Raw genomic sequence first — 27,479 nt, 5'->3', positions numbered from 1 at the left:
TCTCCTCCCCTCTGTTCTCCTCCCCTCTGTTCTCCTCTCTCTCTCCTCCCCTCTGTTCTCCTCCCCTATCTCTCTCTATACTCAGAGTAGTTTCAGGGGTCCAGACAGATTTGTGGAGGCTGCAGAAGGCTGTTGTCAGACTAATCAGTCATCCTGAACACGGTTTGTTAGCATGGGAGAGGGAGAGAGGGAGAGAGAGAGAGAGAGATAGATAATTTCCTAGATCTGCTGGGCAGATACTGGGTGATTAGTTATCATAGTGAATATAACCTGAAGGAGGGAGGGAGGGAGGGAGGGAGGGAGGGAGGGAGGGAGGGAGGGAGGGAGGGAGCAGGAAGAGGAGGAGCAGGAAGTGAAAGAACGGGTGGTAGCCTAACTAGAAAGAGGAAAGAACTGCATTGTGTATAGAAGAGAATGAGCTGTAGAGTACATATAGAGCAGGAAGAGGAAGATGGAAAGAACACAGCGTTACTATGGAGTCATTCTTAGAATGCCATACAATTGGAGGATTGTTCACTAAGAGCAGAGAACCCTTCACCTTGACCTCTGAAACTGAACTCGTATTCCTACTGTAACCTCAGCTGATTAGGGTGCAAAATCACGCGCAGGATTAATCAGTGCTTTCCCACTGGGGTAATTCATACGGCACACTGGGCCTCTGGGGTTATAAAACATACTGTTAATGGAGGAATGCATGAAAACCAAGGTATTAAAATGTGACAGGCGTGACCAGTTATCATAAAAAACCCACTTCAAAGGATCCAGGCGGTGATTTATCCCCATATAACCCATGATAATGTTGGGATTTAGGGATACTGGGACGGGGGACGGAGGACGGGGGACGAGATGGTGGACGGGGGATGGAGGACGAGATGGTGGACGGGGGACAGGGGACGAGATGGTGGACGGGGGATCGATGAGTACCAATCCCACAAGGGAGACCAAACACACACGTAATGTGATCTCCAGTTCTCAAGAGAAATGGTGTGTGCGAATCCGTGTGTGAGTGGAGAGGGGTGAGTGGAGAGGGGTGAGTGGGGAGGGGTGAGTGGAGAGGGGGGAGTGGAGAGGGGTGAGTGGAAAGGGGTGAGTGGGGAGGGGTGAGTGGAGAGGGGGGAGTGGGGAGGGGTGAGTGGAGAGGGGTGAGTGGGGAGGGGTGAGTGGGGAGGGGTGAGTGGAGAGGGGTGAGTGGGGAGGGGTGAGTGGGGAGGGATGTGGAGAGGGATGTGGAGAGAGATGTGGAGAGGGATGAGTAGGGAGGGATGTGGAGAGGGATGTGGAGAGGGATGTGGAGAGGGATGAGTAGGGAGGGATGTGGAGAGGGATGAGTGGGGAGGGATGTGGAGAAGGATGTGGAGAGGGATGTGGAGAGGGATGTGGAGAGAGATGAGTAGGGAGGGGTGAGTGGAGAGGGATGAGTGGGGAGGGATGTGGAGAGGGATGAGTAGGGAGGGATGTGGAGAGGGATGAGTAGGGAGGGATGTGGAGAGGGATGAGTGGGGAGGGATGTGGAGAGGGGAGTGGGGAGGGGTGAGTGGGGAGGGATGAGTGGGGAGGGGTGAGTGGGTGAGTGGAAGACTTTGGGACTGAAGAGTATAGCAGCATAACTCGTGATAGCCAGAGGTGGGATTTAAAAAGGATGATCAAAGTACAACTTCACTTAAAACTCTATATCTCAGGGCAGTGACTCCTCTCTACTCTCTACTCTCAACTCTCAACTCTCTACTCTCTACACAGCAAAGAATGAAAAGGATAAATGGGGCTAGTGTGTAATTGTGAGAGGCATATCAACCCACTGGAAACAGAAGTCACTCAGTGACGTGAATTCAACATGAAATCAACAACAAAAAGTTCACCATGTCATTGGATTTAGGTTTAAAGTTGGGTGAAGTGATGAAAGTCCCTTTACGTTGAGGACCTTTTGCAAAGTGGGAAAACTGCACCCATGAAATCAGCAGGCAACAAGAAGGAACTTCAGGAGAGAAATGGGTTGCTAAGAGAGGTTGGCATGCCAGCAGGGGATTCAAAAGGGTATAATAACCCCATCATTATTTCTCCATGGCAACGGGAGTAATTTAAACTATATCAGAATATCAAAACTCTCTAATCTACCTACTATTGTTGTTAATAAGGCCAATGTTATTAATGGCTATTAACTAAATGGATGGAGAGAAAGTGGGAGATAAGGAGAGAGAAAGAGAGAGTGAGAAAGAGAGAGGGAAGAGAGAGAGAGAGAGAAAGAGATAGAGAGAGAGAAAGAGAGAGAAAAAGAGAGTGAGAAAGAGAGAGAGAGAGAGAAACAGAGAGAGAGAGAGAGAGAGAGAAAGAGAGAGTGAGAAAGAGAGAGAGAGAAACAGAGAGAGAGAGAGAGAGAGGGAGAGAGAGAAAGAGAGAGAGAGAGAGAGAGAAAAATAGAGAGTGAGAAAGAGAGAGAGAAAGAGAGAGTGTGAAAGAGAGCGAGAGAGAGAGAGAGAAACAGAGAGAGAAACAGAGAGAGAAAGAGAGAGAAACACAGAGAGAGAGAGAGAGAGAGAGAGAGAAACAGAGAGAGAAACAGAGCGAGAGAGAGAGAGAGAAACAGAGAGAGAGAAACAGAGAGAGAGAGAGAAACAGAGAGAGAAACAGAGAGAGAAACAGAGAGAGAGAGAAACAGAGAGAGAGAGAGAGAGAGAGAGAGAGAGAGAGAGAGAGAGAGAGAAAGTGAGTGATGATACATAGCACTGATGATGTTGTTCTGTCTTCTCTTCTCTTATCCATCTCCTAGATTGTAATCATTCTGAAAGAGCCGTGGTAAAGTATATCATTGTTTATGCACGAACACACATGCACATACACAGTGTTGTACAACTAACCTTGTGGGGGACAAACAATTCAGTACATAAGCTGAAGAACATTCGCACATCCAGGTACTTTCCACAGGTGATGAAGTTGTAGGCAAACTCCTGGAAAACAGACAGGAAAACGCTGCACACTGCTGCTCCCTGGGGATTTGATTTATAACAACGTTTCCACAGGTCACACCATTCAGTCCCATTCAAAACCCTAACCCGTACCCTTATCCTAACCCTAACCTTTACCCAAAAAACCTTAAACCTTTACCCTAGCTCCTAACCCGTACCCTTATCCTAACCCTAATATTTACCCAAAAAACCTAAAACCTTTACCCTAGCTCCTAACCCATACCCTTATCCTAACCCTAACCTTTACCCAAAAAACCTTAAACCTTTACCCTAGCTCCTAACCCATACCCTTATCCTAACCCTAACCTTTACCCAAAAACCCTTAAACCTTTACCCTAGCTCCTAACCCGTACCCTAATTCTAACCCTAACATTAATTATAACCTTAACCCTAAACTCCCTAGAAATATAATTTGACTTTGTGGACTAACAAAATGTCCCCAGTTGGTCAAATTTTTGTTTACTATTCTTGTGGGAACTTCTGGTCCCCACAAGTATAGTTAAACATGTCCACACACACACACACACACACACACACACACACACACACACACACACACACACACACATAAACAGCGCTGAGGGAATTCATATAAACCACTCCACAGTAAATATCCCAACCCATTTTCACTTTCTACTTTCTACAGCCAAACGATTTTCCCCAGCCAGAGTTGTTTAGCCAAATTGTTACTTGCTATTATGTTGGGTGCTTTTTAAGGGAGTCAAAATCAATAAATAAGATTCCAAACAGAGTGGAGAGCCAATAAGAATAATACACATTCAAACCCCATTCCCACAGAGCAGACAGCCAAGCCCACACATACACAATACAAGTCAGGCTGGTATAGTAACATTATGGATGCAGTAGGAATGATCAGAAACAGAAACTCTGCAATGGGGGAGTTGGCATTGAGTAAGTGTGTGTGTGTGTGTGTGTGTGTGTGTGTGTGCGCGCGCGTACGTGCGTGTGCTCGTGCGTGCGTGTGTGTGTGTGTGTGTGTGTGTGAGCGCGCGTACGTGCGTGCCCTCGTGCGTGCGTGTGTGTGTGTGTGTGAGCTGATGGGAGTGGGAGGATGAATCAGGCTGTAACCCATGGCGACAGGGCAGGGGGGCGCCAAGGGAGAGGAGGATGAAGGGATGGAGCGTGCCTCTCTCTCTCTCTCTCTGTGCCTTTTAAGTTGATATTTCCATTTCAGAACTATGGACCAGTGAATTTTACAGAGTAACTAGAGACAGTTAGGAGCAAACACTGTTTAGTCCTGGGCCTGGATTCGCAAACACTTAACAAGTCTCTTAAGAAAAAAAATATTTTAACAGGTAATGATTTTTTTTACGAAATATCTTCTTACCAATCTTCTTAAGATGTTTGTTGCTAGGCAACTGCTTTAGCTAGCTATCTACAGTGCCTTCAGAAAGTATTCAGACCATTGACTTTTTCAAAAAAAAAAAATGTTACAGCCTTATTCTAAAATTGAATAAATAAAACAAATTCCTCAGCAGGAATTCCTCAGCAGTCTACACACACCCCACGGCCGGCTGCGACATAGCATGGACTCGAAACAGGATCTCTAGTGGCACAGCTACTGTAGCAACTGCAATGCAGTGCCTTAGACCACTGCGCCACTCGGGAGGCAAGGTCCCACAGTTGACAGTGCATGTCAGTGTAAAAACCAAGCCATGAGGTAGAAGGAATTGTCTGTAGAGGTCCGAGACAGTATTGTGTTGAGGCACAGATCTGGGGAAGGGTACCAAAAAATGTCTGCAGCATTGAAGGTCCCCAAGAAGACAATGGCCTCCATCATTCTTAAATGGAAGAAGTTTGGAACCACCAAGACTCTTCCTAGAGCTGGCCGCCCGGCCAAACTGAGCAGTTGGGGGAGAAGGGCCTTGGTCAGGGAGGGGACCAAGAACCCGATGGTCACCCTGACAGCGCTCTAGAGTCCTCTGTGGAGATGGGAGAATCTTCCAGAAGGACAACCATCTCTGCAGCACTCCACCAATCATGCCTCTATGGTAGAGTGGCCAGACGGAAGCCACTCCTCACTGTCCGCTTGGAGTTTGTCAAAAGGCACTTAGACCCTCAGACCATGAGAAACAAGATTCTCTGGTCTGATGAAACCAATATTGAACTCTTTGGCCTGAATGCCAAGCATCACATCTGGAGGAAACCTGGCACCATCCCTGTGGTGAAGCATAGTGGTGGCAGCATCATACTGTGGGGATGTTTTTCAGTAGCAGGGACCGGGAGACTAGTCAGGATCGAGGCAAAGATGAACGGAGCAAAGTACAGAGAGATCCCTGATGAAAACCTGCTCCAGAGCGCTCAGGACATCAGAGTAGGGCAAAGGTTCACCTTCCAACAGGACAACGAACCCAAGCACACAGGCAAGACAATGCAGGAGTGGCTTCGGGACAAGTCTCTGAATGTCCTTGAGTGGCCCAGCCAGAAACCGGACTTGAACCTGATCGAACACCTCTGGAGATACCTGTGCAGCAACGCTCCCCATCCAACCTGACAGAGCTTGAAAGGATCTGCAGAGAAGAATGAGAGAAACTCCCTTAATACAAATGGGAGAAACTCCCCAAATACAGGTGTGCCAACCTTGCAGCGTCATACTCAAGAAGCCTCAAAGCTGTAATCGTTGCCAAAGGTGCTTCAACAAAGTACTGAGTAAAAGGTCTGAATACTTATGTAAATGTGATATTTCCATTTGTAATTTTTTTGTATAAATTAGCAAAAAAATCTAAAAACCTGCTTTTGCTTTGTCATTATGGGTTATTGTGTGTAGATTGATGAGGGGAAAAAAACTATTTAATCAATTTTAGAATAAGCCTGTAACTTAACTAAATATGGAAAATACATTCCGAAGGCACTGTAGCTAGCAATAGCAAATCATGTTAGCATATTTCATACTGAGATGACTGTTCTAAAACATGTTCTTGGGTTTAAAATAATCCATACTGAAACTTTCAGATTAAGTTTGTGAGTGACTTAAACATGTTCAATTGCTTTTATGAGCTTTTTCTCTCACTGCCCTGAGATTAAGACATGGGTTTAGCTATCTTGGAATTAAGAACAAGGAGAGGAGGTGAAGAGAGGTGAAGAGAGGAGAAGAGGAGGAGAGAAGAGGAGGAGATGAGGAGAGGAGAAGAGGAGGAGAGGAGAAGAGGAGGAGAGGAGAAGAGGAGAAGAGGAGGAGAGGAGAATAGGAGAAGAGGAGGAGAGGAGAAGAGGATGAGAGGAGAGGAGAAGAGGAGAAGAGGAGAGGAGGAGAGGAGAAGAGGAGGAGAGGAGAAGAGTAGGAGAGGAGAAGAGTAGGAGAGGAGAAGAGGAGGAGAGGAGAAGAGGAGAAGAGGAGAAGAGGAGGAGAGGAGAAGAGGAGGAGAGGAGAAGAGGAGAAGAGGAGGAGAGGAGAAGAGGAGAAGAGGAGAGGAGAAGAGGAGAAGAGAAGAGGAGAAGAGGAGAGGAGGAGAGGAGAAGAGGAGAGGAGGAGAGGAGGAGAAGAGGAGGAGAGGAGGAGAGGAGAGGAGAAGAGTAGGAGAGGAGAAGAGTAGGAGAGGAGAAGAGTAGGAGAGGAGAAGAGTAGGAGAGGAGAAGAGTAGGAGAGAAGAGGAGGAGGAGAGAAGAGGAGGGGAGAGGAGAAGAGGAGAAGAGGAGGAGAGGAGGAGGAGAGGAAGAGAGTAGAAGAGGAGGAGAGGAGAAGAGAAGAGAAGGAGGGGAGGAGTAGTTTGAGACACTAAATGCCAGACCTGCCTGTAATGCAATGAACATCACCTAGCAACAGGGAAAAGGGCAGTACCTAAAGAGTTAGGTTTAAATGAGAGGTTCAAGAAGAGTCAACATACTGATTGAAAGAGATACTACACACTCTCAGGCTTAGGGAGGAGAAGAGAGGAGGATGAGAGGAGAAGGAGAGGAGGAGAGGAGGTAAAGAGAGGAGGAGAGAAGGAGAGGAGAAGAGGATAGAGGAGAAGAGGAGGAGAGGAGAAGAGGAGAGAGGAGGAGGGGAGGAGAAGAGAAGGAGAGATGATGAGAGGGGGAGAGGGGAAGAGGAGGAGAGGAGAAAAAGAGAAGAGGAGGCGGAGCAGAGAAGAGAAGGAGAGGAGGAGAGGAGGAAAGGAAGAGAAGAGAGGAGAGAAGAGAGGAGTCTGAGACTAAACGCCAGACCTGCCTTCTCCCTGTAAAATAAGCCTGACGCCATTCACCATCTTGACCCACTTTACCACTTCGAATACGCCAGAGAGAACGTGTGTGTGTGTGTGTGTGTGTGTGAAACATTGAGACACCCTGCAGTCTAAATACACAACATAAATCTGCCATAATGAGATACAATAAAAAATACAAAAAGAATAGTCAATATATGCACACACACACACACACACACACACACACACACACACACACACACACACACACACACACACACACACACACACACACACACACACACACACACACACACACACACACACACACACACACACACAAAGAAAGTGTGATCATCAACCCCCCAACACCACACCTGATGCAGCCTGATGTTAAGGATGAACCCTTTACACTCGTGGGAATTGGCCTGTATGTAGTTCTTTTGATTAGAACACAGCCCTGCATCGCCACAGTCACACAATTACGGTTGTTTATTCAATTCAAAAACAGTCCACTATAAATCTGGGTCTGGTGGACATCATGTGTCTATTGCCAACATCACTAGTTAAGTTCTAAAATAGGATCTTACAGTGTTAGGCTTTCACTATGACATTCAGGGAAACAGATTTGGTGATCATTGACAGGAGCCATGAGTGTGTCGCAGTGAGTTCTCTTCACAATAGACTAACTGGCTCATTCTGTTCAGAACAACCCAGGGTATGACGACAGGTCTTTTGGTAACTGTACATCTAACATAGTGATCATAAACGTTGTCACCTTATATAAAAACACGTTTTATGATATTGAAATGTGAAGTACACATTTGGGCTCACGGGTGTTTGGCTCGCTTGTATGACAACAAAACGGTATTTATTGTCATCTTCAACGTCTCATCTTTCTAAATACATCCGAGTCCTCTTCATTTTATAGCATTTCCTTTACTCAGACAACAAACATTTTATCAAAAGTTGCCCAATTAGCAGGGGGGGGGGGGGGCGACTTCCTGTCACGTGGTGCTCAAATTCAGAACAGCTGTCAATCAAAACCCCCATACAGAGCAGTGAAGCGGAGACCGTGAGGTCTGACGACTTGTTGAGCATCTTACTGTACAGCCATGCGTTTAGAAATCATCCATTTTCAACCACGTACGAGTTTAAACGGGAAACTGAGAAACAGCAGATAATCTAGTCATCTAGTAGTCACTGTGACCTCACTGTGACCTCACTGCCAGCTAACGCCAACCTCATCTCTCATAGATCCCCAGTCTTAGCGCGTTCTTAGCACACCGAACATTTCACAGCACAAATTCTATTGACCCACATTTGAGCTCTATTTCAATCTTTTTTTAATAATACAAGGAGCCGACTGTGATTTGGATTTGCTAATCCGGTTAATTTGTTCATTCAGCGGGGACTAGGAATGTTCTGGAAGAGAGGATTCAGTTCGGAGTGTTGCTGACACAGCAGTTCTGTGGCATGGCTAGCTAGTAGCTCGCTCATCAGTAGTCAAACGACCAGGAAGGTTGAGGCTGGGGGCTCTGTTGTTCTGCTGTATGTAGGGGGTTGATCTCTCTCTGGTGATGCTACACAGGCACCAGAGGGAATTCATACTGCAGTCATATGGGTGTATCGTGTGTTCTGGCTATAGCTATGGCTATCGCTCTCTGTCTCTCTCTCTCTCTGTTAAACATGCAGTGTTAAACTATAGTGTTCTATCACCCACACCAATCCACGCACGTAATATCCCATAATGTGAGTGTGAGATATTGGACAACAATAGCCAGCCTATCATCAGTCATCCATGCACACGACCTGATCCTCCCACAAGCAAAGAGCCACACACACACACACACACACACACACACACACACACACACACACACACACACACACACACACACACACACACACACACACAGAGAGAAGAAAGTGCATTGATGAATAATTCAGAAAACCTCATTGATCTTCACTCTGTCTCTGGGGTATCCTGAGCCAGTTCTGAGGAACAGAGTTAGCTGTTCAGTCAGGGTGATTATCCCCTCTGATGGACCTACTCTCTAGCTCATAGAACATAAAGGGCAACATGTCCTGGCACCACAACATTCCCCACCACTCTCTCTCATACACTATGTTCAGCACGGCAGACATGAGGAAGTTGGAATAAGCTATTGCAGGATCTACTGTAGTGTCATTCTCTCTCCATCTGATCTTATCGTTGCTGTATTTGGACCATAGTACTTCTTATTATTGTCATGTGACTGAACGACTGAAACACGTCATAATCATAATTTAAAAGGACAGGGTCTACTGGTGTTAATTTAGTCAAAAGTAAATCACGTTTCCACAGGAAGAAACTGCATATCACCATGACGATTTACTGTCTCTACGTTACTATGGCAACGAGCCTTCAAAAACAACAAACGTCAAAGCCTTAATAAAGACCTAGCTGTCATTTTGCAGAAGGCTGCTGAATTCCTGTGTCTCTGAGAGGAGAGGAGGTCCCTGTTCCAGGTGTCACACGCCACTGTGACATTCACAACCTGGCTCCTTATGTAACAGTATAACTTTAGTCCGTCCCCTTGCCCATACCCCGGGCTCGAACCAGGGACCCTCTGCACACATCAACAACTGACACCCACAAAGCATTGTTACTCATCGCTCCACAAAAGCCGTGGCCCTTGCAGAGTAAGGGGAACCACTACTTCAAGGTCTCAGAGCGAGTGACGTCACCGATTGAAACGCTATTAGCGCGCACCACCGCTAACTAGCTAGCCATTTCACATCGGTTACACTTACACACAGCTCTAAAGTGTCTGAGATGTCAGGCCAATAAAAACAACATACCCCTGAGAACACACTAGCTAGTTAGCAGTTAGCTCAAACCTCAGAACTAACATTCCGAGCCCCTAGGAACGACATTTGGTTTGTTCTTATGGTTTATGACACATGTCCCTAGCACCACAACACATTCCCCTAGCACCACAACACATTCCCCTAGCACCACAACACATTTCCCTAGCACCACAACACATTCCCCTAGCACCACAACACATTCCCCTAGCACCACAACACGTTCCCCTAGCACCACAACACGTTCCCCTAGCACCACAACACGTTCCCCTAGCACCACAACACATTCCCCTAGCACCACAACACATTTCCCTAGCACCACAACACATTCCTCTAGAACCACAACACAGTTCCCTAGCACCACAACACATTTCCCTAGCACCACAACACATTCCCCTAGCACCACAACACATTCCCCTAGCACCACAACACCTTTCCCTAGCACCACAACACCTTTCCCTAGCACCACAACACATTCCCCTAGCACCACAACACATTTCCCTAGCACCACAACACATTTCACTAGCACCACAACACATTCCCCTAGCACCACAACCCATTCCCCTAGCACCACAACACCTTTCCCTAGCACCACAACACATTTCCCTAGCACCACAACACCTTCCCTAGCACCACAACACCTTTCCCTAGCACCACAACACCTTTCCCTAGCACCACAACACCTTTCCCTAGCACCACAACACATTTCCCTAGCACCACAACACCTTTCCCTAGCACCACAACACATTTCCCTAGGACCACAACACGTTTCCCTAGCACCACAACACCTTTCCCTAGGACCACAACACGTTCCCCTAGCGCCACAACACATTATGGCTGTGTATTGCCTTTTTGGATTACGATACTTTCACTTTGAAGAGATTGCTTTTTGTCATGGGAACGGTAACAGATTTTTTTTGGCTTTCTCCATATAATTCATGCTTTACGTAGCAACGCTAACTTTTATACTGTACGCAGCTGTCAAGGTTGTGATCTACTGGTGTAGAAGTCAGGTGCAGGAGAGCAGAGAGTTGTGATCTACTGGTGTAGAAGTCAGGTGCAGGAGAGCAGAGAGTTGTGATCTACTGGTATAGAAGTCAGGTGCAGGAGAGCAGGGAGTTGTGATCAGGCGCACACTTTATTAGGTAGAAGCAGAGAACAGCCGGACGGATGCAACTTGGTCAAACAAATCTCCAGCCAAAAGCGAAAGTGTAAAGCGCGACAAAGTCACAATGAAGAAAAAGAGTTTAACAATAAACATACTACGGGTGAATTACGGTACCCGGTAAACTCCAGCTTGGCGCGTCACACAAAAATACGTAACAAATAACAATTCCACACAAAGACATGGGGGGAACAGAGGGAATATATATGTAGTGTGATTAGGGAATGCAAACCAGGTTTGCGGGGAAACAAGACAAAACAAATGGAACAATGAACAGTGGAGCGGCGATGGCTAGAAGACCGGTGACGTCGACCGCCGAATGCCGCCTGAACAAGGAGAGGAGCCGACTTCGGCGGAAGTCGTGACAGTAGCCTACATATTGCAGAGAAACTGATTTCCTGCCAAAGGCAAAGTGTTAATCTGTGAACGGAACTATTGAAGCCTGTCAGGAATTGTTGTCTATATCACACAGGTGATCAAAGGGATTCTATGGAAATGTGGATAGCTACTGTGAAATACACACCTGATGTAGATAGATGAGATAAAGGCCCATTTCTCTGGCCCGAATTATGGGTCTTCTTACTGTACGTCTGGTTCCGGCTTAACACACATATCCCCAGGTGAAGGATGCATGGGATGCTGCCTTCAAAATCGTTGAAACGAAGGCACCTTAAGAAGGCAGCATTTTACACTACCTTGGGATTGGGACATGCCTATTTTTTTTCAATAGCTTCTGTTTCAGGAGTACGACGTAGAGATGTGAAGAAGAACTGAACTGTAGCACTAGGTTATCAGAAGGCTGAACACCATATATCCTCACCCCTGTGGTACACAGACTCAAACTGAAAATGAAAGAACATGATGAAACGCCCTAATAAAGTTGACTTGTGTTACAGTAACTGCAGAGGTACAGGTAAGTGCCAAAATAAAGGAAACACCCACATAAAGTGTTACCCAAGTGTTACTCGGGTGTAACTAATGTGTTACTCAAGTGTTACGCAGGTGTTACTCAGGTGTTACGCGGGTGTTACCCGGGTGTTACTCAAGTGTTACGCAGGTGTTACTCAGGTGTTACGCGGGTGTTACTCAAGTATTACGCAGGTGTTACTCAGGTGTTACGCGGGTGTTACCCGGGTGTTACTCAGGTGTTACTCAAGTGTTACTCAGATGTTTAACCCAGGTGTTATTCAAGTGTTTAACCCAGGTGTTACTAAAGTGTTAAACCCAAGTGTTACTCAAGTGTTTCCATTATTTTGGCAGTTACCTGTATGAGGACATATATTAGCAAATTCCCTCTGGAGAAAGGAGTGTGAGAAATATAATATTTTCTATGATTGCCCATTTAGCCGTGATTTAATACAGGAAACTCAGTTGGAAATGAAAAATGACCCAAGACCTTGAAATGTGAAATTGGATTGGAGAGAACTTTGGGCCACCACAATCACACCAGAAGTTTATCCACCACAGTGTCAATGGCTTATGTGGACAATTTATGTTTTACTGTATTGAATAGAGCAGTTTTACTCAATTCAATAATTCAATATCATAATTAACACAGACCCATCGGTGCTCACACACACACACACACACACACACACACACACACACACACACACACACACACACACACACACACACACACACACACACACACACACACACACACACACACACCATGAGGTTTGGCAGATGAGCTATAAAGAGCTTCCTCTAAGGAAAGCTGAATGAACAGAGGTCTGTTTTGCATGGGCTCATCTGCGAGGGTGAAAAATACAAAGACATGCTTAGCTAAAAACAGAAACACACAGGGTACAACTTTTCACTGAGTCTAGTGAAGCGACAGTTGTTTAGATAGGGAGTCAGCATTATACCTGTAGAGTTATTACTGGCTCTAGAGGGAAATCCCAGTGCTTAAAGACAGGTGATACACAGATGTCCCTGGCATGAAGTGTGTGTTTGCCATGTGTGAGATGGTGCGGTTATGTGTTTAACTGTTGAGCACATATCTGTACGTGATGTCACCATATGTGTGCATGTGTACTGCTAGCCTTGGTTCCAGTCTGTTTTTGGTTCTTCGGTTATTCCCATAGGAAAACTCTTAGTAGAACCCTTTTTTGGTACTTCCCACAGAGTGTTCTATCTGGAACCCAACAAGGTTCTACCAAGGACAAAAAAAAAGGTTCTCATATGGGGACATCCAAATAAGGTTTTCCAACATGCTGACAACACTGTTTCGGTCTTGTGCGCGAGCATAGCAAAATAAATGTACACATACATGTTATTCGATCATTGCACCCACACTGCTTGCGAGCCTCTGCGTAGCCAGGCGCTAAAATAGAACTTGGTTCTGTTTGTGACGCTTGACACGCTGCAAGTCCCGTCTCTCCCATCTCCTCATTGGTTTTTAGGAGCATTTACCCACGTGGGTGATTAAAAGATGAACTGAGGTCCACACTCCAGTCTAGTTGGTGGTGGTAATGCACCTTAAAGTTGGATGCCAACCGCCATATAAAGTCCAGAGAAGAAGAAGAAGCCTGAAGGAGGAGAGACACCCAGAAACAAACTTTTACCCTTTTATCTGTGGATTAATTGTTGGAGTAGAGGACCTTGTGCATTTCAGGTCAAATAACAACCCAATGTTTAATTAACTTAGCAAGTCAGTTAAGAACAAATTATTATTTACAATGACGGCCTACCATGGCCAAACCCGGACGACACTGAGCCAATTGTGCTCCGCTCTATGGGACTCCCAACCACGGGCCGGATGTGATACAGCCTGGATTCAAACCAGGGACTGTAGCGATGTCTCTTACACTGAGATGCAATTAGCTAGCAACAGCAAGCTAGCTAAATTGCCATAAATGTTTAATGCTTTTCGACCTGTCCCCAAATTTATATAGTTGGTTCAGAGTTTGTTTTGATATTTCAGCCTGCATGTCTTGATTGTGTCTGGTGTTGGTTGACAAAATCAACATGCGCGTGATGGTGCACGCGGTCTGGTCACCATGTAAGTGTGTAGCCTCACTCTGATAGCTGTTAGTACAGCAGTGAAGAGAGAGGAGGGTTAGTAGCTAAATGCTGACAGTAAGACACTTCACACCAATCAACCAACCAACCCTAGTCTAAATGTCAGCTCTCAGCATGTTCCACTACGGAAGACTCAATTATAAGGCAGCCTGCACTGCATGGTTTTAAGAAGCGAAAGGTTGTACCTCATGGTTTTAAGAAGTGAAAGATTGCACCTCATGGTTTTAAGAAGTGAAAGATTGCACCTCATGGTTTTAAGAAGTGAAGGATTGCACCTCATGGTTTTAAGAAGTGAAAGATTGCACCTCATGGTTTTAAGAAGTGAAAGATTGCACCTCATGGTTTTAAGAAGTGAAGGATTGCACCTCATGGTTTTAAAAAGTGAAGGATTGCACCTCATGGTTTTAAGAAGTGAAAGATTGCACCTCATGGTTTTAAGAAGTGAAAGATTGCACCTCATGGTTTTAAGAAGTGAAGGATTGCACCTCATGGTTTTAAAAAGTGAAGGATTGCACCTCATGGTTTTAAGAAGTGAAAGATTGCACCTCATGGTTTTAAGAAGTGAAAGATTGCACCAGATGGTTTTAAGAAGTGAAAGATTGCACCTCATGGTTTTAAGAAGTGAAAGATTGCACCAGATGGTTTTAAGAAGTGAAAGATTGTACCAGATGGTTTTAAGAAGTGAAGGATTGCACCTCATGGTTTTAAGAAGTGAAGGATTGCACCTCATGGTTTTAAGAAGTGAAGGATTGCACCTCATAGTTTTAAAAAGTGAAGGATTGCACCTCATAGTTTTAAAAAGTGAAGGATTGCACCTCATAGTACATACAAGTGACATATGAAAAGAATGAATGAATGAATAAGTAATGGTTCAATGGTTTACGAAAGACCTTTAGAATCATAACCTAGATACTGAATAAGAAGGGAAAACATTGACTGTCAGAATAGATACTCACAGCTTTTAAAGCTACAGTACAGTACATGATTTAAATTCATCTAATTAATTCATGTTTATTTATAGCCCCCAAATGGAAATATCAAGCAATCTTTGAGTTAATGTTGTTTGCCAATAAATCTGTTGAATTGGCTGTATTCCAATAGTTGTAATGCCATGGTAACACTAATGATCTATAGCTGAAATCAACTACGATCCTATGCACAGTATGCCCAATGTTCAAGAGGAAAAAACGACATATCAATTACACATCTCCAAACAATATCTCAAAGAAATCCATTGAAACTGCCATCTCTAATCAACGCTAAAACCCCTTTTAATAAATTACAGGCACAGCCCACCCAATCAGCAGCTCATATTTGATCGATGGGGTCAAGCGGAAGGCACATGTCATTCCTCCCATCTATTAAAGCCTCCAATATGAGCGTGGGCAGAGGAAATGTGACAGGGCCACGTCACATTTCAGACTTAATTGCAAGAGCTCAAGATTAACACCAGTGAGATCACACTATTATGTATCACTGTGGAGTCTCCTGACCAGCCCACTCCCATTAGTGTGTGTGTGTGTGTGTGTGTGTGTGTGTGTGTGTGTGTGTGTGTGTGTGTGTGTGTGTGTGTGTGTGTGTGTGTGTGTTCATGTTGACCTGCTTACTCTCATGATCGTCCATGGGAAACACATAGTCTACACCCACACGGCACATGTGGAGGCACACACACACACACACACACACTGTGCACACTCTGTGAGGCTCACGCAGTCCCACACTGATCCCCTGAAGCACGTGCTGACACTTGCACATTTACACTCATTGTACTATGACCTTAGACTCGTATTATCATTTTCTGAATTAGAACATCACCTCTCTATCTGCTGACTGAGTGGAAACACAACAACCACCACTCATCCTATACGGCGGGCATCGGCTTGTGTCTTTATTTTAACGATTACACTCTGTCATACTATATGTACACTAGTGTCTATTGGCATTTCAAGGGGGTTTACAGTAAATCAGAGTAGTGTTTAGCAACACCATGACTATGTACAATGTTTTCTAACTAGCCACTTGTATTTTAATTACTCACTCTATGGTAACCTTTGACTAGTAACTATGGGCCTAGATTACTACTGTATAATAAAGGAAGGGCCTGACTTTCCCCTTGACTTTGACCCTGCTGGGCCTCCGTAGCTCTGGCACACTGATCCATCCAGACAATCAGTGGGTGTGATCTGGCCACAAACCCAGCTCACAGCACTGTGTTGGGAGCTGGGGACGCTCCAGTGACTCCAGATTGATTCTGCAACGTGTCTGCCGATGACGCAGCCTACGTTCCAATGTGATGAGTTCATATTGTCCCTGACTGACTGACGTACAATAGGCTAGCATAGTATATTGATATTAACCAATGAATGGCTGAATCTCCAATAACCAATCTGGGATCTATTGAGGTAAAAAAACAATACAAATCACAGCTGTTGACCCCTGTACAGACTGACGAGTAAACACAGAACGTGAAGAGCTACTCAGATATTTCAATGGGAAACTGTGGTGAATGTTGGTACCTGGTCGAAAAGAAGACTTGTCTTGTATTTCACCATGCTAGGCTTTACTAGGCTTTACTTCATTTTTTTGTGAGGCAAACACCTTCCGTTCCGATACTGCAGTCATGGAAATCTGCCCTAAATATACACTGAGTGTACAAAACATTAAGAACACCTTCCTAATATTGAGTCGCACTCCCCCGTTTCGCCCTCAGAACAGCCTCAGTACGTCGGGGCATGGACTCTACAAGGTGTTGAAAGCATTCCACAGGGATGCTGGCCCATGTTGACGCCAATACTTGAAAATAAAAGAGAGCCGCACACTCTAGGAGCTCAGATGCAAAAAAATGTATTACCAACAGCCAAGCTGTCTTCATCAGGGTACTTCCCACAGTTTTGTCAAGTTGGCTGGATGTCTTTTGGGTGGTGGACCATTCTTGATACACAGAAAACCTACAACCATACCTTGTTCAAAGGTACGTACATCTTTTGTCTTGCCCATTCACCCTCTGAATGGCACACATACACAATCCATATATCAATTGTCTCAAAGCTTAAAAATCCTTCTTTAACCTGTCTCCTCCCCTTCATCTACACTGATTGAAGTGGAATTAACAAGTGACATAAATTAGGGATTCACCTGGTTAGTCTGTCATGGAACGAGCAGGTGTTCTTAATGTTTTGTACACTCACTGTGTGATAGGGTATCAAACATAGTCTATCGTTCAAATACCTCAGACCAACCTGGCCCACACCTGATCCAGTTCATCATCACTACCAGCCAGCCAGGCCAGCAGGATTAACTAACCCATGTGGACACCAGCCAGGCCAGCAGGATTAACTAACCCATGTGGACACCAGCCAGCCAGGTCAGCAGGATGAACTAACCCATGTGGACACCAGCCAGCCAGGTCAGCAGGATGAACTAACCCATGTGGACACCAGCCAGCCAGGCCAGCAGGAAATCTAACCCATGTGGACACCAGCCAGCCAGGTCAGCAGGATGAACTAACCCATGTGGACACCAGCCAGCCAGGCCAGCAGGATGAACTAACCCATGTGGACACCAGCCAGCCAGGTCAGCAGGATGAACTAACCCATGTGGACACCAGCCAGCCAGGCCAGCAGGATGAACTAACCCATGTGGACACCAGCCAGCCAGGCCAGCAGGATGAACTAACCCATGTGGACACCAGCCAGCCAGGTCAGCAGGATGAACTAACCCATGTGGACACCAGCCAGCCAGGCCAGCAGGATGAACTAACCCATGAGGACACCAGCCAGGCCAGCAGGATGAACTAACCCATGTGGACACCAGCCAGGTCAGCAGGATGAACTAACCCATGTGGACACCAGCCAGCCAGGCCAGCAGGATTAACTAACCCATGAGGACACCAGCCAGCCAGGCCAGCAGGATTAACTAACCCATGTGGACACAAGCCAGCCAGGCCAGCAGGATGAACTAACCCATGTGGACACCAGCCAGGCCAGCAGGATGAACTAACCCATGTGGACAACAGCCAGGCCAGCAGGATGAACTAACCCATGTGGACACCAGCTAGCCAGGTCAGCAGGATTAACCAACCCATGAGGACACCAGCCCACCAGATCAGCAGGATGAACTAACCCATGTGGACACCAGCCAGCCCACCAGATCAGCAGGATGAACTAACCCATGTGGACACCAGCCAGCCCACCAGATCAGCAGGATGAACTAACCCATGTGGACACCAGCCAGCCAGGTCAACAGGATGAACTAACCCATGAGGACACCAGCCAGGTCAACAGGATGAACTAACCCATGTGGACACCAGCTGTGAGTCTGAACACATAGGTGAAGACTTTCCCGTTTCCATCCATTCCAATTCACTAACCGTTCCATCAACATCAGTCATTACATCCATCCAACATTGCTCTAACAAACAGGTGTCATGACAAAAACGTCACTGCTCAGAGAAGACAGACAGTGTCCCAGTTCTGGATGGAATATAACATTTATTTTCTTTAGTACACGTCTCAGGTGAGTTTACAAGGCAGTGTTGATGATAACTCAGGACTGTTACGCATTCCTGCCTCATTTCACAGACAAACTCCAACAACTTCTCATCAGCAGTGCAAACAGGGGAGCCCCCGAGTGACGCAGCGGTCTAAGGCACTGCATCTCAGTGCTAGAGGCGTCACTACAGACCCTGGTTCAATTCCAGGCTGTATCACAACCGGCCGTGATTGAGAGTCCCATAGGGTTTGGCCGGGGAAGGCCATCATTGTAAATAAGAATTTGCCTAGTTTAAATAAAGGTTAAATATATAAAATAGTGTGGTATTGATTGTCCACCTCATTAAAGCGGTTTGCCTGACTTGCCTGTGTTGTGGCTCTGACTCAGTGGTGAGAGGCAGCTCAGACTATTTCTAGGTCTGTGGTTTCATCACATCTATGATGGCTTTGAGCCCATAGGCCAGTGGTTCCCAACCAGGGGTACTAGGACTGGGGGGGGGGGGGGGGGGGGGTAGTACGTGGGGGATACTGGGCCCATTCACAGGGGGTATTTGAGAAGATTCGTGAGACCATAGGCTTACTGGTAAAATGCACATGAGGAGGTACTTCTGGGAGACTTCGGGCAGAGCAAAATTCAGTTGGTGGTACAGTAACCAGAAAAGGTTGGTAACCACTACACTGGGCAAATAGGTCTTCTAGACATGATGTTCACAGCAATGATGTTCTTTAACTACTCAGCTACTGCACTGTGCATGTTAGTCACAACCATAACTAGAGTCATTCATATGTAATGACATTGTATTACACGGGATGGACATGAGGAGGACTTGACACACAGATGTCCTCACACTGAGACCAGTGTACCAGACTATCAGCCTGCAGCTCCCAGGCAATGTAGCTAGGCCCCTGTAGATGTGGGGAGACAGCAATGCAACATAATGAAAACAAAATGATATGTCTGGAAGTGGAAACCTAGTCTTAGTGAGCATTTCTACACCACATACTGTAGCCATATGAATGGCATTCCACAGTGGGGGAGCTATAGCTCAAGTAGGACCTTTGTCTCAGAATGGTTTCTGCCGAGTCAATGGATATTGCAGGCCTATCAATATGCTTGTCTTAAATCTGTAATTGCTTTGCTGTGTAATAGCTGATAGTACCATGGATGATGACAATGTCAACATACAAACTGGTAATTTCCATCGAATTACTATGATCAAACCATATGCCTCACATACACTATAGTCTATAATAGGGCAGAAGACCTTACCTGTGCTCATGGTAATGCTAGGTTTTCTTCACTGTCCGATGTACAGTAGATTTATCCTCATTCAACTGCACACCTTTGGCCAGGACTGTGAGCTGCACATTGATGAAGCCTCTCCTTGCAGAAGATGCTTCCGTAGACTCAGAAGATGTAGCTTATAATAATATGTCGATGCTATGGAATTGTCTGCCGCTGACAATCTACTGACGCGCGATATCTACTGACGGCGATTCAGCGCTGACAGGCATGCACCGTGGTGTGGGTGTACGATCGCGCCCGACGCTTGCGTGGCTGCTTCGGCAGAAACATCCCTCCAGCCAGGTGATTAACAGCTCCACTGCGCTCCCCGCAAACAAGGGCTTCTGGGAAATAGAGTTTATACCAATAGAAACCAGTGTTAAAGTGACTCTCAAGTGGGTCTTTCTAGGACTACAATTTATTAGTTCTGCGACGCAGTGTAAACAAAACGCGTTGGATTGGCACTGTGCAATAGAGCAGAGATCTGTATATAATGACGAGATGCTCATATATCCGCCCTAACAATGGGAGTAGTTGTCCCATAGGCGAAAAGGCAGGCTACAAGTTTAGCTCCAAAATAAGCCCATAAAAACGCGTTAGGCTTATTTTGGACAGATTTTTTGGTCGATAGGGAAACCAGTCGCTTCGCCTCGTCCACCCTGGATAGAGAAGAGGCAATGCAACAATGGGTTATTCTTCAGAGGTTGCCTTTTTGTCACTCGGGGAAAAGGAAGATAAAATGGTCATTTATAAGCAAATGTTCTGGACACAATGCTGTATCCTGGAGTGAAGTCTAGTTCTTCAGATATAAGTAATTCCCCCATCACCAATATTATTGTTAGCCTCTTTATAGGAGTATTATGTTCGGTATATTCTATTAGCCTATAGACATTTTACAAAGGCCTACATCACTTCTAATTATGTAGGCCTGTAACATGCACGTGATGGAAATGCACAATAATGGCTGTGACTGATCATTAAATTATTCATCGAGTTATTACAAATTAATTGGAATCCATTATAGCGTCAGACTACACTTCTGGATTTGAAGTCTACCATTAGAAGAAATCAATACATTTAAACACTGCGTATGAACTACAAAACAGAACAGTACAGTTCAGGCCTGCTGTAAAGCGCTATTCAAGGTTTTAGGATTTTCATGAGCTGTTAGTGGCTCCTGGTGGTCAAATAACAGCCTCATCTTGTTTACTACAACCGTTTTGTCCAGATGAAAACAAATACACTATACAATGTTGTAACTAAGTTGCACGTGAAACACTGGTTACAGTGTTCATCGTAACCTCATATTTTAAAAAATAAATAAACATAAATAACCTCATATTTCTACTTCAATTGAAAGGATCAGATGAAGACGAATTTGGAATAGATTGTTCTTCATGAGACAAAAAGGCATCATCGTGTGAACACGGTAAGTAACGTGAAGCTACGGCTGAATGATAGTAAAGTTATTTTTTATTTATTTATTTAACCGGGTAAGCCAGTTGAGAACAAGTTCTCATTTACAACTGAGACTTGGCCAAGATAAAGCAAAGCAGTGCGACAAAAACAACACCTATTTGCCAGTTAGCTAGCTTTAGGTTTCAGGGAAAGGGCCATATGAATCCAGCTACAGTATGATATGAATACTAGCTAGCTAACGACGGTCCAAAGCTTGCTATATTATGTTTCGTTGTATCTTACATCTGAATGAGAGTTATTCGGTGATGTATGCTGATGCTGTTGACCAATGCAGGTGCAACATTATGGCGATCAGCGTGCAGAGACAGAAAATAATGCACCTTCTTTCAGTGGGAAGATGAAAAGGTAAGCGAGTTATCTTTTTGTATCCCCTGGCAAATATAGTGGGCCTAATATATAGACCGTTCCAGTGATGGTCACTCTAGCACAGGTGGGATTGGAAATGTTCACAAACGCGTGCAAAACAAACAGCTTTTGTCCATTTATTAGCAGCACATATAAACATGTAGCTAGCAACATTTCTATACAGCCAGATATAATTACAGTAGGCGCATATCATAGTTCCAATGTGTTAATGGTAAGAGCTTTATCACAGTTTCTGAAATGCATAGCTGTTCTCTTGACTGTATGCTCTCCATATCTGTGCCTAAAATGGTGGATACGTTAAGATCGTTTACTTAGGCCTTTTACCGTAAAACAAAAAAAAATCAGTTCCGGGCTTAACTGAGTGTCTCCCATAGACACCAATGCAAAAGCTGCTGGGTCTGGTCTACTTGGTTCAATAGGATCACCTAATTTGCATACTCCTCCCGTGCTCTCATTGCCTCGGTTTCAAAATCTCTTTGAGGTCAGAGGGGGAGGACCTCTAGCTTTTTCATCCAATGGGTTTTGAGAAGGAGAGAAGATGCAGGACTATGCAATTGAGATCCTCCAGTTGACTTTCATTGAACCCGGAAAAAAACAAACAGACATTGGGTTGTCTCGCTTCCTCTTCCATCGCTGCCTGTGCATCCCCACTTCCTGTTCACCTTTGACATGACCAGTCACCCAACTTATAGTGAGTGCCCTCTATACAAATTAAGTGTACTATACAAAGACAGACAAACTATAGACAAAACAACAACCAAATAAATTGGCCAAAATGACTCCTACAATAGCCTACAATTCCTTTGATGGAAGCCTAATTAATGCCTCTGCCTTCTCGAAAGTCCTTGTTTGTGCACATATAGAGTATCTAACTACACTCCCTTGTTTTCACCAGGCGTGTGACATGTCTGTGTTGTAGGTGTCTGAGGCCAGGCTTAGGGCCCAAGAGGAGGTGAACCGGTCAAAGATGCCAACTTCCACCCATCAGGAGTACTGCTCCAGGTAAATATCCTACACCTGTCCAGACGTGTAGTGGGACTATATCATCGGAACTATTCCGTTCCATGTTAGAGGTGGAACAGTATAGTTCCGTGGATAACAGTCCTACTGTAAGCTCCCGTGTGGCGCAGCGGTCTAAGGCACTGCAACTCAGTGCTAGAGGCATCAGTACAGACCCTGGTTCGATCCCGGGCTGTATCACAACCGGCCATGATTGGGAGTCCCATAGGGCGGCGCACAATTGGCCCAGCGTCGTCCGGTTTAGGGGAGGGTTTGGCCGGGCTAGGCCGTCATTGTTAAATGAGAATTTGTTCTTAACTGACTTGCCTAGTTAAATAAAGGTTCAATAAAAAAACTCTTAAGTACCTTTGATACGTTGCCAGACAGATCATATAATGAGTATTTCACTTGATAGTTCTTCAGACCACCTCTACATAATATTCTTCAGCTCCTCTTCCTAACGGGAGAATGGGAAGGCCACGCCCCTCACAAGATTTCACAGGCTAATGACATCACAGAGGCCCAGTCTGATGCTGAAACCCTTGGAGAACAAGAAGAGTAATGCCCAGTACCTGTTCGCCGACCACAGCTGTCACTTCCTGTTGGATAACATTGCCAGGATGCCCAGGTGAGGGCTTTGATTTGGACTTCCTGTCTGGCGTGTTGTTTAAACAGGGGTTATGTTAATTAGGGCCAAATGTTTTGCAAGTTAGGTCCACATAGTACCTCCTGCTTCATGCCTTTCCAGAGTGTTTTCTTCCATTTCGTCCCTACTGATCATGATCTGGTGTTTTAGGTTAGATTCAAGTGCTTTGTTGACGCTCTTTGAGTTGTTGTGATTTGTCTTGTTGTGTTTTTAAATATATCCATCGAAAGCATCATAGCCAATAATTATAAGTACAGACGTTCTATATTACAATGTTAAGTGTTTCCGGGATTGTTTGTTATTATGTGTGATTGTTTATTTCAGACTCTATGAGCTGATCAAGCTAAGAAACCAGGAAGGTAAAGGTGACCCCATGAAAAATCTGCTACTGGCTGTAAACTTCAGGTCAGTTTTATTTGACAAGGTCACACAATGCATTGTTCAGATGAACATTTGTTATGAGTGAACAAAACCAGCATAGAAATGAGTGGAGAGTAGAGCACACACTTTTAATAGTATATGACTGTGCGTATCGAACAATGCTTATTGACATTTATGGATCGCTATGGGAGTGTTGATGTCCCGTATCTCCATATGGCTGGGCCACACCTGTCCCTCTGATGGTCTTAGGAAGCAGAACGCAGGGTACAGGGGCTCAGTGAACTGATGATGCACCCTATCAAACACGGTCGTCAGGGCTGCAGAGAACTCCTGCAGGACCTTCATAGTCTCGGCATCGTAGAACGCCAGCTTTCCCTTCTCGTAGTGCACCCACACGCCCACCCTACCTGGCACCCCTCGCCCGCTTGCGGAGCACGACACGTGCCTGTCGTTGTGCCAGGCAGAGAGACGGCCATGCCTGAGCTCCACACACCACGAGTTTCTGTTCCGCCCCAGCTTGGCGCCTTTGTCGCGCCCCTTCCTGTCCAGGCAGCCGTAGGCCACGCCCACAGCCCAGGCGGAGCAGCAGCGGACGTCGGCCTCCCAGTAGCGTTGGCCCGTTGTCACGGCGACAGAGCCCAGGGCACAGCAGACCTTGTCGAACTGGAGAGGGTGCTCTGGAGAAGACTGGGCGAAGTCAGAGAAGCACATGCCTCGTCCTTCTCCCGTCACTGTGATCTTGCTATGGCAGGTCTGCCTGTCCATCATCACTGGGAAAGAATCTGCAAACGGATAAAAACAGAAACCCTTTCTGTATCTGTGACCACCCCTTTTCCCCCAAAATCCTACCTCGATCCAGAGTAGAGATGTTACCATGTAGAGATTTGATCATAGCCTCTGTGGCTAGATGGATAAGCAGACATAACGTTTGTTACCCAGCAACAGTGTCTTCCTCTGAAGCTGGGCCTTCAGGTCCTTGTAGAAGGAGCGTAGGGTTTTCAGAAGCTTCTCAAACCTCTCTTCGTTCAGCCGGATCTCTGCTTCGGAAGCATCTGGCTTCTTATGGCTACAGGGGGACAGACAGTTCCACATGGACTTATCCCAATCCCAGAGTTCCTATACATTTTCATCAACAAAAGCCTAGTCATAACATCTCAAGGTAAGCAAATGAGAGAAGTTAGAGTATTGTTTTATATTTGTTTTTACCTGAGACTGTCAGGATGATTCTGTAAAACGGAGTACACAGATTTGTTGAAATGTCATAACTCCTGTTAGCCGACATGTGGTTAATCTGAAGTATCTAAAATCAGACCTGTTTATCGCCCCCTGTCCAAGTCTGCCCCATGGATTTCTGGGTAGTGGTGATGCTCCTCTGGACCTGTCCTAGGTGCTGGTCCCAGCCCTTCAGGACATGGTCTAGTCTGGCGCTGGTCTCTATGCGGTCCAGCTCCAGAGAGTCCATCATGGCCTGCTGGTCTCTCTGCAGGGCGGCCCTCATGCCCTCGACCCTCTCCCTCACCTGGTGCTTCATCACCTCTGTGCTCCTCTTCATGAGAGGTGAGGAAATTGTGAAGTTAAGGGGAACCCATAGCTTAGATGCAAGTCTGTTTCTGAGCCAACTTCTATGTCGTTCGTCTTGACAATGACAAATTATTTAGCAGACTGGCACCAGCGTTAGTGAACTTGATGTGTTATGAGTAAGAAAAATCAAGTCTCTCATTCTAATCCATTATTTCAGCTAGTCTACATTACCAATGCAAGGTTAGGAAATATGGAGAGAATTCTCTATGGGTTGTGTTGCCCTTGGCTGCAGTGGCACTTATGGACCATAGGGAGGCAGTGTTGTACTCACAGAGAGATCAGCCTTGCGTTTCTTCAGAGATTGAATGTGGGCCTTAGTTCTGGTTCTTTCTGACTGCAGTTCCTCCAGGCGTCTAGACAGCTGCTCCTACAGCACAGATGGGGTTTGAGAGGACAACACAGAGTGAAACTCTCATTGATGGTTTTCTCAATTACTGCAAATGAGAATTTCTTCTGAATAGATTGATTCTCAGTCACTGCTTATGACGATTGATTTTGAATCGATTGGTTTCCAATTAGCTAGTGCAAATGAGACAGTCTTGTTTAAATAAAGGTGAAATACTAGACATTTTACCACCAGGGAATCATTGGTAACAGGACTAGTAGCGGTTACTATCATAACATTTACCTCAGAGAGATTTCTGGATGCAGCCACCTTGCGGAGCAGCTTTGGGGAGCGAGGGTACGGCTGAACCACCCCCTCTCCAGTAGCGTGACTGTCGAGGGGGACCAGTGAGAGAGTGCCATCCTGTAGCACTGCCTGATATTCTACAAGGGGATCCAGAGCACCACTCTGGACTGAGAGCAAAGAGCCAGGGGACACTTCCAGTCTCTGGTCATCTGTTATTAGGTCCTTATCTGCCATCGCTAAGAAAGTGGTAGTCACATCAACTTAGACACACTTGAATCTATTCCCTACCAGTGGGCTTTGATAATCTCCTTCATTCAAGATGTGGTTGACATTTGGAGGTGAATTCAGAATTCAATCTAACAAATGTGATGGCTGTGTGATTGTATTTCGTAAGCGAGCTAGTTCCTCTGGTTTTAAGAGGCTGGTATGCTGCAGTCTCGAGAGGCTTGTCTGTTGAAACTCTCTCCAGGCTCCATTATGATAAACCCTTGCACAACTTAGTCAAACGTTTTCAAAATACAGGTACTGCTACAACTTAGTAAAATAAATATTTAGCAGGGTAGCTAGGCTAATTGCAGGATAGCAGAATGTATTAATGCATCCTATAGCTCAATGCATTTCATTGAAAGGAATTCTTGACTCAAGTTTACCAATGCCTTCTGTTATTTAATCATAAACCCTCCTGCAGCTTTAAGGAAATTAGTTCTGTGCCCGACAATCCCAAACAAATCACTATTGGTATAGCCTAATGTATGTTTATGGGCTGTATGTGTGCTTATACTCACTCTGTTCCTATGTCTCATCCGTTCTCTGTGCGTGTCTGCAAGGAATGTGTCAGACTGAACACCAGCAAGGGTGTGGTGTCGAGTAACAAGCTGAGTCCTGTGTGTTTGTGTGAGTGAGTCTTACTGTTGCTCAAGTGCCCTTCACTGATTATCTTACCAAGATTGGAAATGTATAGATCACACCCATACAAACCCGTGGACTTCCTGTTAAGTACAGGAGGAGGCCAGCTGTCGTGACGGTCCCACCCTAATCCTCCAGGCTCATAGTGATCCTACGTTACACAGAATGAAGGATTTAATGAAAGCACTAGCAGATGTCATGTGGAAATCGTGTTTTTGTCTGTTCCAGATAGGCTTAGTTTTATGACAAGTTATGTCACTGCAACATGTTCAACCACCACTTCTTTAGAGGAGAGGTTAAAGTTTAAACCTTGTGATTGTCTTGAAATTCAACATGTTCACCCACCACTTCTTTAGAGGAGAGGTTACAGTTTAAACCTTGTGATTGTCTTGAAATTCAACATGTTCACCCACCACTTCTTTAGAGGAGAGGTTAAAGTTTAAACCTTGTGATTGTCTTGAAATTCAACATGTTCACCCACCACTTCTTTAGAGGAGAGGTTAAAGTTTAAACCTTGTGATTGTCTTGAAATTCAACATGTTCAACCACCACTTCTTTAGAGGAGAGG

General features: G+C 45.4%; 2 protein-coding genes and 1 long non-coding RNA gene across 9 annotated transcripts in view; 1 reads left to right on the top strand and 2 right to left on the bottom strand.

Moving 5' to 3' along the window:
- LOC110500735 (actin-binding LIM protein 2) overlaps positions 1 to 20,245 on the bottom strand; it is a 138,756-nt gene extending 118,511 nt beyond the window's left edge. For all 7 annotated transcript variants that reach the window (XM_036958217.2, XM_090214864.1, XM_090214867.1 and 4 more), the window contains exon 1: positions 19,908 to 20,245. In XM_036958217.2, the coding sequence (XP_036814112.2) occupies positions 19,908 to 19,917 (10 nt within the window). In that variant the 5' untranslated portion in view covers positions 19,918 to 20,245. The remainder of the gene's footprint in view (positions 1 to 19,907) is intronic.
- A 1,177-nt stretch (positions 20,246 to 21,422) lies between these two features.
- LOC118936296 (uncharacterized) lies at positions 21,423 to 24,576 on the top strand. The gene is made up of 4 exons (XR_016490377.1): positions 21,423 to 21,746; positions 22,687 to 22,769; positions 23,215 to 23,394; positions 23,737 to 24,576. It is a non-coding gene; the product is annotated as an uncharacterized LOC118936296 (long non-coding RNA).
- Positions 23,808 to 27,003, bottom strand: si:dkey-219e21.4 (E3 ubiquitin-protein ligase TRIM62). Its single transcript, XM_090214857.1, has 7 exons — positions 26,791 to 27,003; positions 26,003 to 26,241; positions 25,646 to 25,741; positions 25,106 to 25,339; positions 25,000 to 25,019; positions 24,729 to 24,859; positions 23,808 to 24,575 (listed from the first exon to the last, which is right to left on the bottom strand). The coding sequence occupies exons 2-7, from the start codon at positions 26,237 to 26,239 to the stop codon at positions 23,956 to 23,958; spliced, it is 1,338 nt and encodes a 445-aa protein (XP_090070983.1). The 5' UTR covers positions 26,240 to 26,241; positions 26,791 to 27,003; the 3' UTR covers positions 23,808 to 23,955.
- Positions 27,004 to 27,479: the final 476 nt, after the last annotated feature.

Source organism: Oncorhynchus mykiss, chromosome 21 (assembly GCF_057628025.1).
Source record: "Oncorhynchus mykiss isolate SJ-2025 chromosome 21, ASM5762802v1, whole genome shotgun sequence".
Taxonomy (NCBI): Eukaryota; Metazoa; Chordata; class Actinopteri; order Salmoniformes; family Salmonidae; genus Oncorhynchus; species Oncorhynchus mykiss.
Note: the sequence above shows the minus strand (reverse complement) of the source record. Positions and strands in the feature narration are given on the sequence as shown.